The following is a 12,329-nucleotide window of genomic DNA, read 5'->3' on the forward strand; positions in this document are numbered from 1 at the left end:
ATCTCCTGTGCTTCACTTACTCATCCCTTCCTAGCCCCTCTAGAGCCCCTGATAATCACGGAATTTTTTACTGTATTCATAGTTTTGCCTTTTTAAAAATATTATACAGTTGGAATCATACAGTAAGTAGCCTTTTCAGATTGGCTTCTTTCACTTAGTAATATGCAATTGGGGTTCTCCATGTCCTTTTGTGGCTTGAGAGCTCATTTCTTTTAGTTTTGCTGAATAATATTCCAGTGTATGGACATACAGCTGACCCATGAACAGCAGGTGTGAGTTCAAACCCATGTTGTTCAAGGGTCAAATCCAAGGCTGGGAATCCGCGTATGTGGAGGACTGACTGCAGTTATACTCAGATTTTTGACTGTGAGGGAGGTCGGAGACCCTAACCCCTGTGCGGTTCAAGTGTCAACTGTACCACCCATTAAAGGACATCTTGGTGGTTTCCAGTTTGGGGTGAGGATGAATAAAGCTGCTACAAATATCTGTGTGTAGGTATTTGTGTGGACATAAGTTATCAACTTCTGTTATTTAGAAGTACATTGTTTACTCCCCAAATATGGGATTTGGGTAACTTCCCGTTATTGATTATTAGTTTAATTTCATTATGGTCTAAGAGCATACTTTGCATGATTTTTATTCTGTAAAATTTGTTCAGATGTGCTTTATAGCCCAGAATATGGCCTCTCTCGGTGAATGTTCCACGTGAGCTTGAGAAGAATGTGCATTCTGTTGTTGGATGAATCATGTGAATTGACAAAGGTGAACATTGCATCCAATTGATTGATAAGGCTTTTCAGTTTAGCTGATTTTCTGTCTGCTGGTTCTGTCAGTTACTGACAGAGGGGTGTTGAAATCTCTAAGTATAAATAGTGGGGATATACTCGTGTGTGCGTGAAATTCCTGTATTTTTCCTTGCAGTTCTAGCACTTTTTGCCTCATGCGTTTCGATTCTCTGTTCATACACATTAAGGATCGTTATGTCTTCTTTTTGGAGAATTGGCCTCTATCATTATATAATGGCCCTCTTTATCCTTGTGTGAAGGATTGGTATTCTTTCTTTAAATATTCAACAAAATATTTGTTGAAACCGGTGAAGCCATCTGGTTTATGGGAAGACTTAAAAATGACTAATTCAATTTCTCTACTTGTTATAGGTCTATTCATATTTCTCTTTCTTCTTGAGTCACTTTTGGTAATTTGTCTTTTTACAAATTTATTCATTTCATCTAAGTTGTATAACTGATTGGTATGAAATTATTTATATAGTACCTCCTTATAATTCTTTTAATTGCTATAACTTTTTTTCATTGCTGATTTTGGCAATTTGTATTTTCTCTCCTAATTTCTTGGTCAGTCAGCCTAAAATGTTGTCAATTTTGTTGATCTTTTCAAAGAGCCAACTTGTGGTTTCACTTGATTTATTGTTGTTCTGTTTTTTATTTATTTCATTGATGTCTGCTCTAATCTTTATTTTTTCCTTCCTTCTGCTTGCTTTGGATTTAGTTTGCTCTTTATTATCTAGTTTCTTAAGGTAGAATTTTAAGTTATTGATCTGAGAACTTCTTATTTTCTGAAATAGGTGTTTATAACTATAAATTTCACTCTATGTACTACTTTAGCTGCACTTCATACCTTTTGAAATTTTGTATTTCATTTTCATTCATTTCAAAATATTTTAAAATTTTTCTTGTGCTCTATATGTTCTTTAACTGATGAGTTTTTAGAATGTATTGTTTAATTTACAAATATTTTGGGTTTTTCTTAGATTGTTTTTTCTTTTTCTGAGGATCTTAATTCCATGTGTCAGAGAACCTATCTGGTATGGTTTTGATCTTTTAAAATTTACTGAGACTTGCTTTGTGGCCTCGCAATGGTTTATTCAGTTAGAAGCATTTTTTAAATTTAATTTTTATTTTGTATTAAAAATATTTATTGGGATGTAATTCACATACCATAAAATTTACTCTTTTGAAGTGCACAATTCACTTATTTTTAGTGTATTCACAAGACCATGTAACTATAACCATAATCTACCCCCAAGGGTATGGTAAAAATCCGTGCCTATTAGTAGTCCCTTTTCCCCTCTCCCAAGCCGCAAGCAACAACTAATCTACTTTCTGTCTATGGATTAGCCTACTGGGGGTATTTCATATAAATGAACATAAACGATGTGGCCTTTTGTGTCTAGCTTCTTTCACTTAGCATAATGTTTTCAAGGTTCTTCCACAGGGCAGCATGTCTCAGGACTTCTTTCCTTTTTAGGCTGAATAATATTCCATTGTGTGGACAGGCCACATTTTGTTAATCCATTCATCAGTTGGTGGACATTTATGTTGTTTCCACTGTTTGGCTATTATGAATAATGCTGTTATGAATATCTGTGTATAAGTTTTTGTGTATTTTACATTTTTAGGTAGTATATAACTTTAGGCTATGAGCTAAGTACCTGTCCACTCAGGAAACTGGAGGCTGGAGTGTGTATGTGTGTGTGTGTGTGTGTGCATGCGTGTGCATGTGTGTGTGTATGTGTGTGCCTGTGTGTTTATGCATCTATATTTCTATGTGTGGGGCCAACCGAAGTTTCTGGGTGTTTACAAAGAGTCTTTGGGTTTCAGAAGCCAGAGGGCTGAGTCAACTCTTAATATCTTAAGTCTACCCTATATCCTTCAACTCTCCCTGGCTACATGCCTCCCTTCTGTTCTGAACCACAGTGTAAGTGAGGCCTGCAGGGTGGGAAATGAGCCATGACATTCATGACCAAAGAAGCTAGTGCACATACACAGAAACACTGCATATTTCTATTACGCTTTTCAGATGAAAGGAAAAGTGATATGTATCATTTGTGATTCAAGAAAAGCAACAGTAAAAACCCTGCTCTCAAGTTAGTGGGGGGAAAAATCATCCATCAATCAATGGATGTGATGATGCCCAAATATTACTTTGGTTAGAAAAATAATCCCACATAAACTCCCACTTTTCTCTCCTTTGGTCCTAAAACTTTCATCGCCGAACGGCTGTGCATTTGTGGATGAAAGCATGTGGTACACCAGACAGCTGTTCACCAGGATCGTCTACTTTAATTCCTAGTAATTGATCCAGTTTTGGCCTTCCTCTGAGACTGTGATTTCCCAGCGCCTAGCCCTCTGCTCTGAAATGGTTGTGAGGATTCTTCCTCCCCTGTCTTCATTCTAAAAATGAACTTGAACACTCTTTGTTACCTGATAAGGCAGAGCTAGGTAATGTTTCTTTGCAACTTTGTTACCTCATCCTGGGGAAAGGTAGCGAGGTGAGTTGGAAATAAATACAGAAAACTGAAGGGAAAAAAATGTGCTCTGAGAATAAGGGAAATCTGATCCAGGGTAAGAGACAGAGATACAGTACTTGACTAAAAGTCGGCCTGGTCTGGCCAAATAAAACTCCATGTGACACATCCAGGTAAACGTTTATAAGACAAGAGATTCTGTACCTGCTTGTTGAAATGTCCTCAAAAGGGTAGAGGATCTCTCCATTGTTACAGATTTCACAGATGAACCCCTTCTGGCTACAAAGACTGCAGCTGTACACGTGTGAGGTGGCAAATTTAATGACCTTGCCCAAGAACGGGGCCAGCTTTCCCTCTATCACCTGCAGAAAGAGAAATGGGACAGGGAAGCAGATTCATTGAAACTGAAGTCTTGCAGATGAGGACTGGAATTCCTTTCCTTTACACAACAGGAAAACCTCTAATTATAATTTCTCAGCAACTCTGAGAAAGAAAAGACACAGTATTTTCACTCCAAAAGAACTCTCTGGTTTAAACCACTGGAGGTTGGCAAATGAACATGTTGAAATTTCTTTTGTATTCGTCTTTCTTTGTAGTGTAGTGTAGGAGATGGAGGACCAACAAGTGGGGAACCCTACTTCCTTAGACCAACTTCACAGTTATGGTGTAGGGTAAGAGGAATGTGGTGGATTTCCCAAAATAGATAGAAAACATACAGGGTAAATACGAATGTAGACTCTTACATTGTAAATTCAATAATACCTTTTCTCTGATGAGTTGATAAGAATGCTTTTTCACTACCTCCCCCAAGAACCTATAACAAATGTGGAAAAATAAGTTTCTTTTGCTGATGACAAGTACGTTAATATAAAGAGGTTGCAACTTGGCGGTCTGAGGGCCATATTCAGACTGAAGATTTTTTTTTTTTAACTGTTTTTTGTTTTAAGGAGGGTGCAGCCCATGCCCATGGGTGCAGCACCATGGCCCATGCAGGGATCGAACTGGCAACCTTGGTGCTACCAGCACAACACTCTAACCAACTGAATTAACCGGCCACCCAAGATTTTTTTTTTTTACAATCTCCTAGCATTTAAAAAATGAGCCAAATAATTGGGAGATTTCACATAAAAATTCAGATTTGGGGGCTTCTTTTGAAACATCATTAGAACTAGGAAAACGAGGCCTGAATTCCAATATGATGCTGGTCCTGCTGTGAGCTCTTGGGTCAAGGGCGCTCCTGTGACAGCTGTCCCCACTAGGCCACAGCATCCTACAGCTGCCTGTCTCCCACAGTTACGTGACCTGTTGGCTTGCAAACACCCAGGAGTCTGGAACCGATGGTTAGTCAGATCCCCCCCTCATGTAACTACTCCTACGTAGGCTTCAAAGCCTTCAGCAATTCATACACTAACAAGAGAAAACTCTCTCTCATTAATGCATATGCCTATACATGCTGATTTTGATAAAAGAAAAAAATGAAGATTAAATTTAATTGGGAAATAGCTGGAAATAATTGGAAACGGCTGGATACTTTCAAATGAATACAGAGTTAAAATGACAATTTTACATGAAAATAACATCTGCGAGCAATGTAGTAAATCACACCTAAAGAGAAATTACAAGGCCAAGGTGAATAAATGAGTAGTAACTGACATTACAAGAATAAAAGACTGCAAGGAATGTAACAATAATGTAGTTTGCAAAAATAATGCAGCTATGCATAATACTGGAGATAAAAGCTAAAGTGGTTTTTAAACATCACTGAATAACCTCATGTTGTTTTCAAAATGAATATAACAGTAGTTAACTAGGGAAGGGAACAAATTGGAAAAGCAAGTCTTCCACTTTGTATACAGTTGTCTTTTTGCAATTTTAAAAATAATGTGTATTATTTTTACATGAAGATGCAGAAAGTAAATAGTTTACTTTTTTTATAAGAGTGGATTTTTTTTTTCATAATAAAGAGGGTAGAAATACGCTGGATGATTTTTGAGTCAAGCAAGTACATTTTCCACCATTCTTGAACATTCTTTCCTCTCTATTACCTTTAGAAAGCCATAGATAGACCTCTTTCTATTTTTATTTTCTCAAGGACCATTAACTTTGATAAACCCCAGTAAAGTGTACTTCTAATACCAACACATAATACACACTTTCTAAGAAATAACCACTACCAAATCACCAGTAAACACTTTCCGATGTGTCATAGGGTTATTTCTAAATTGTAGTAAAAATGCTTCAGCTCTGTTTGGTTTTACTTACATTACTCTTCCCTAAACAACCAAGGTTCATGACACTTTTAAAGAGAGGCACAAACAAACTAAAGTCCATTTAGGGGAAAACATCAGGATATATTATAGAGCAGTTCTGAAAACCAGGTGAGTAAAGGTTGTTTGAAGGAACTGAGGTTGTGAAGAGAAGACCTTGATGAAGACATGACAGTTATCATTAAGGATGTAAAGGGGAAAATTGGGCATCTTGTGCATAAAGCTTTTGCTCCATATAGATGATTTCCTTGAGACAAAGGATTTGAACATTTTGAAGGCTTTTGAAATATTTCATCAAATTTACACTGCCAGCAATGTATACTTATTCCTATGTAGGGATTTAGTAAGCTTTAAAAAATTAATTTGGGGATTAATATCTTTATAACATTTAGTCTCCCCATCAAAGAACCTGATCTATATCTGCCTTTATTAAATCTTAATTTATTATTGCTTAATAAAAATGTTTTCTTCCCTTGTATAAGCCACTCATATTTATTATTTAGGTTATTTGAAAGTTAAACTTTTGTATGATACTTTTCCCTATTAGCTGTTGCTAGTATATTAGAATATGTTGACATTTGTGTACATCTTTTATGTGACTATATATTACCGCATTTAAAGGAACGCAAATCATTTTTAGGTGATTCTTTTGGGTTTGCTGAAAGTAATAACCTGGTGCCTTCCTTTCTAATATTATACCTCTCATTTATGTTTCATGTCTTATTGCATTGCCCAGCACTCCTAAAACAATATTAAGTAATGATGGTGTTAGCGAACATTCTTGTTATTTCAAAGAGATTCAAACTGGAAATTATGGAGTCTACAGTGAGTGGCTCATTTTCTCCATCAGATACTTATATATTATCATTCACCACATTTTACTGATTCTCTTTTTAAATAACAGCTTTATTGAGATATAATTCACATACTATGTAATTCACCTATTTAAAGTCTGCAATTAAATGGTTTTTAGTTTATTCACAGAGTTGTGTACCATCACCCCCATCAATTTTAGAACATTTCATCAACTCTCCCAAAAAACCCTGACCCATTAGCAATTACTCCCTTTTTTCCCTTAACTTGCCCCCATCCCACTTTGCCCAAGCCCTAAGCAACGAATAAGCTACTTTCTGTCTCCACAGATGTACCTATTCTGGACATTTCATATAAATGGAATCATACAATATGTGGTCTTTTGTGACTGGCTTCTTTCACTTAACATAATGTTTTCAAGGTTTGGGTTGATTCTCTTTTAACTATCTCTGTGTAAGTCTCTTTTTCCCATCTTGACCCAGGCTCTAATTCCTCTCTAACTTAATGAAATAATCTTCTAGTTTTATTTCCAATGCTAGTCTTTCTCTTTTGATCCATCCAGCATATATATTAATCAGTTTTGGATATAACTTTCATTGTGTATCATTTCTTCCCTCAAATCTTGGTGAATTCTTATTTTATCATTAATAAAAACTTCACTCAATCATTTTATAAACTTATATTGAATTACTACGTCCCAGACACATGATATAGGACTGAACTGGACAAAACTGGAGATTACATTTTGCGTGGTATGTGTGAGCGTCTCCATAAGCTGATTCTACACTATCCAAACTCATTTTCCATTTCTTACTATATACTCTTATATTCTGTTGTGAGCAATCTTTACCCTGTGTCAAATATACTTACTCTCGCTCTTGTGTCTTCACCAATGTCATTTCCTCTATCTGAAGTTTCACTTCTTAACACTTATTTAAATTTTGCCTAGGCTTCATGGCTTAGATCTATTCTGGCTTGATCTGGAAAGCCATCTTTGGCTACTTCAGCTGTTTGGATCTCTTGTGCTTGACATAATTTACTTTTATATCATGTAATTAATATAGAACTCGCTCTTTTGTACTCTTTGCTATTGTCTAACATGTGATGGTTTTGCTTATTCAATTGTAGATTGGTGATAGTATCTTTAAAAGGTGATTTTACCTAAAAAAGGGCAATTTTACGTGGAGCAACTGAAGAGAATGTAAGTTGCTTGAAGGCAGAGACCGAGTCTCATACTTGTCTTAAATATCCCCTTTGCCAGGCATCTAAGCTCTTGTTGACTGACTTAGGATGCTTTCTTGTCTTTTTCCTTGGCTGCAGCCGTCAAAGCTTAGGGCTATCTTTGGGTCACAAACGTTTTCAATCACTCTGCTATGTGATTTAGGGCGGCGCACGAAGATTGCATGAACCTGGTGACAGCTCAGCTATTCAGGGACGCTTTTTGCTTCTTTGCACTTGATTAATTGTTCTTCCTATTTGTCAGCTTAGGTTCATGGCCATGTTCCAAAGGGCTGAAGCTGCTGAAAGTTTTTCCTCCAGAAAAGTGAAGTAATAGTCTATAAGTATATTTTAGAATTTACAAACATTTCTTTAATATTACAGAATGGAAAACTTTATACTTAGAATTTTCCAGGGATAAAGATATATTTAGGAGGTTTAAGTCTTATCTTTGAATACAACTACTAGCAGCACTGGGAACAGAATCCAGCTCTTCTGGCTTCTGGTCTAGAGGTTTCATCACTACAAAGAAGTAGGTTCCAGGTGTGACATCTCCTAGGGTTCTTTTTACAAATCAGATACAGCTTTACTTTAGATAATTGCTTAAAAAGAAATCATGTGTCCTGTCTCCCACCATCTCCTCCTGCCCCCAAGTCTTACAACTTTCACTTCCACTTCCCAGCCATCTTGGTGGGGGCTTAAGGTTAGGGCCATGTTCCACAAACACCAGGAAGGTGTCAGCCTTGAAGAAGACCAAAGCCCAAGGAAACGGCTACCTTCAGGTTCCAATGAAAGCAAAGAGTAGAAAGGAACTATCATGATGCCAACTCACCTGGAAAAGGACTTATGGGCTGGGCAAAGTCAAATGGCCAACAAGTAAGTGTGAAGCCTGAGAGAAGTGTGAAGGCTACTATGTCAGCCCCAAACCGGAGTGCCTCTCTAGAGTGACAACAGTCCTCAACGGGCCCAGCATGAGGAAATGTCCTACAAACCATGTATCTAGAGTTGATCCAGGGGCATCTAACATTGCTGAGGGCAAGCAGGACTGATGAGGACACAGTAAAGCACAAAAGTAGTTCCTTAATAATACTGACCAAAGCTTGTTTAAAAAAAAAAGAAAAATCCAACCACAGTACAGTTTTTGCTTCTTGACAACTGGGGTGCACTTTTCTGGTGTGTAGTTAGATTCTTTAGGGAGTCTCCCAGAGAGACTGGTATGACAGAGCTTTTGATACTCCCTCAGAACTTAGTTGTCTCCGGGTGTTGGGAAGCAGTGGGATGGAGAAGAAAACGCAAGGCTGAAAATTACTTTACTTTTTCTTTTCCCACTTGCAATTAAATCAGTCACTGGTTAATACAACTTTGTAATAACTTATCAAAAGTCACAAGGCCATTAACCAGGTGGCCATTTGGATATGTCATACGTGATGGTGAAATAGGCCTCTGAGATGAGGTTAGTTATCCCTCTATGTGTGTTCTGCAAAGTGCCTGCCTACGTGAGCAAAATCACGACAAATTAGTGGGAAGCATATGTAGCTTTTCCCCAATCTCACTCCCCTGCACTCCACCTCTTCATCTTCTCCATATACCAAATGCCCTATCTCCTTGAGGAAAGGCAGATGTGCAAAATAGGACGAAAGAGTTTGTTTCTGTTTTCCATTAAACTTAATTTCTTGTACTAAGGAAGGTACCACTCTGATTTATTTACTTGGAGAGTGTGCATAAGTGACTATTTCAGAGGTATTTTACTGACCAGATATTCAAAGAATACATACTTCCATTTGTAACTTAAAATGATGTGTCCTTTTATTGCATGATAGAATAAGGACAAAATGCAATGTCAAGCTGATATCTTCTTCCTGATTTTGCTGTTTTTCACTTTTGCTGTCTCCCTATAAATTCTTTTCACTATCATTTCAGGTACTTCTAGAACTCAAGGAACCATCAAATATCACTTCATGACCCAACTAGCTGACAGATATGCCAAATATGCTCACCCTTCTTGTTTGATGGCAGCCCATGAAAGCTGCCTGGTCCAACTTCCAGTTCAGGGATACACACATTTTCCCCCCTTCTTCTATTCTGGTCAAGATGGTCAGCATTGGAATTTGAGGCCCATGGCTTTCTTGCAGACTAAGACAACAGACTTTATTTGATTTACTTTCTTGCAGACCAATCAAAAATTACAATTAAGTTAAAAAATAACCTAGTGCTGCCTTCTCCAAACCACAGTTTCAGAAACAGCTGCTTATTACTCATGTGTGGCACCAGGAAATTGCAGTGTCATGTTCAAGGTCTGCAGCCAATAGAGATCTGTGGGATTGGGAAAAGGGCAAAAATGATTCTTTTATGTCCGTTACCTTCACTCCCTTGGCACCACCACAAAATGCAAAATCTACAGGGAGAGAGGGACAGAGCGCTAGTAACTTGGACAAGAAAAAAGAAAGAAAAAGCTTTCTTACTGAATTTCTTTATGCGTCGGCTAATTCCTTCCCCCCTGATGTGTCAAGTTACCTTCCATTTGAATACAAGAATTCCTCAGCCATTGTGCAGCATTTAGATTCTGGACAACTATTGGGAATACTTTGATGAAGAGGGCTGCTGCACTTGACAAATGGCCCCTCCTCTAAAAGTCTAACCAGAAGACCTCAATTCACAGTAAACAAAGCCACCTGCCACTCACTAGTAACAAGCTAGCGTGATGAAATGGAAGAATCGAAATTGTCACACATTTTAAATTGATTTCCAATATAATTTAGTTTGCAATTGTGTGGCCAGAGGCCTATGAAAGGTGTCACTCACTATTCTGAGCGCCATTTCTCAGCATTAACAGGTGGGTGCAGTGAAGTCTAGGTGAGTTCATGCAGTGCAGGTGAGTTCATGGAGAGTTAAGAAAAAACAGCCTGTGGATTCTGCTCAAGTTTGAAAACCCTAACACACAGAATATTCTGAGTCCTCATTCAATTCTAAATTTTACTCCTCTTTATCATAAGTCTTTAAAACATAGAAAATAAAAAGCATTCCACTATATTGTTCTTAAAAATGGAAAATAAAAATTTAGGGGACTTTCCTATTTCAAAAAGTTTGCTAAAACCCCATTTCCCATAATTAACCTTTGAGCTCCTTATCATGGCTCAGTGCTGGGATGTTTGTATGTAAACAGAAAACTGTGTCTTCTCTAATTAGCTGCTTCCCACCCCTCTTTATCTATTATGAGACTGCTCTAACCTGACAGGTTTTGGCTAATCAAACGCTTCATTGAGGCTGGATTATGATGTCACCATTTAGCTCTTATCTAATCCTCTCCCAAAGGTGACAATTTCTACTTACACTTTGGAAACTATGTGATAATTTAAGCTGGGTTGATGTAATTGGGTCAATTTGTGAGTGGTCATCATTCTTTGTATCAAATTACAGTTTGCTTCCTGCTGGAAACTAAGTTTTAGGGAATAAAAGATAAAGGAACTTCAGTTTCATTTTTCTTCAGTGGTTAAATGGCAAAGATGAACCCAAGAATGTCAGTTTCTTATTCAGAAAAATATTTGGAATAGGGCCTACTTCAGACAGTTTTTCTGCACTACCAGAAAGTGCCTCAAGGGGTGTGTGGTCTAGTCAAGACACAACCTCGTGTGGAACTTCAGTGAAAGTATTTGCAAACTTAAAGTACAATTATGTGGTCCACATATTCTGAGCCCCGGAACAGGCCCCGAACACAGCCTGGTATAAGTATCATTTATGAGGAAAAATAAGGAAAATATTGTAAACTGAGACCGTTCCAGAAAATTCTTACAGTATGGTCAGCAGAATTTTACTTCTCTGTTAAGTTGGTTATATGCCTGAAATAAATCTGATTTAGGGTCTCTATTATTCATTTTGGCCTTAGGACATTACTGACTCACCGAATAGTAAACAAGGAAAGGTCCTCAATGGTTTTTTAAACTCAGCTTTCTTAACATATAAGAATATCTGAGTCCCAGAGAGGGAATGTCAGCTGCCTAAGATCATCCAGCTGGTTAGTGACAGACCCGGACTGTCCCCGTAAACACCCTTTACTGCTGTGGAGAAAGGACTTTCTGAGGGCATCTGGGATCAGAGTGCAGCCTCAGGGTTTGGTGCAGCCTGAGAATTCTGAGGTCACTGGGTGCCTCCTGACCCACCATGCAGAAATGGAAGTTTTCTAAAACTGACTCAGTCCCTGCTGCATGGAAGCAAGATGCATTGGTCTGGCTTTACACACACAGTTTTGATTGGACCTGGATCTGCCTTTGGCTGATAGCCAGGTTTATTATCTAACATATTTACTCCTTGTAGAAAAATTCTCTTAAATGATCGCATCTTGTGTAAATTTCTGAATATGGAATATGGTTTTGAATAGCATCTTATTGTTGGTTGAACTACTGGGAAATTCATAAAGTAACACAAAACTGTGACAAAAATGGACTTAACATCAACATGAACCCTAGGTTAAGTACCAAAAGTAGACAAGTGATTTTATTAAAGGGAGAAACGTTGACAACTGGAAAAAAGAAACAGAGCAAAACAAAGCACCTTCCTGTATGCATGTATGTGGGAGAAATGGAAGAAATGTGGCTTTTCAGAGAGGACCCTCAGATTTATTTCAGGTATATAACTAACTTAACAGAGAAGCAAAATTCTGCTGACCATGTAATACACCTTAAAAGAAAAATAACAAAGACCCCGTGTTTAAAGGAAATAGAGACACTCCAATAAATTTAATTTAAAAAATGAATAGAGAAATAGAAGAC

The 12,329-nt window shown here is 37.6% G+C and overlaps 1 protein-coding gene across 2 annotated transcripts in view; it reads right to left on the bottom strand.

Annotated features, from left to right (window-relative positions):
* The window catches only part of PLEKHM3 (pleckstrin homology domain containing M3), a 170,820-nt gene that overhangs the window by 23,319 nt on the left and 135,172 nt on the right, over positions 1-12,329 (bottom strand). Inside the window, exon 7 of one of the 2 annotated variants that reach the window (XM_081051707.1) lies at positions 3,470-3,627. In XM_081051707.1, the coding sequence (XP_080907833.1) occupies positions 3,470-3,627 (158 nt within the window). Of the gene's footprint in view, positions 1-1,495; positions 3,628-12,329 lie in introns of those variants that run through there. The other variant, XM_081051706.1, reaches the window with a different exon arrangement.

The sequence above is a fragment of the Rhinolophus hipposideros genome, assembly GCF_964194185.1.
Source record: "Rhinolophus hipposideros genome assembly, chromosome: 6".
In the NCBI taxonomy this organism is placed as follows: domain Eukaryota; kingdom Metazoa; phylum Chordata; class Mammalia; order Chiroptera; family Rhinolophidae; genus Rhinolophus; species Rhinolophus hipposideros.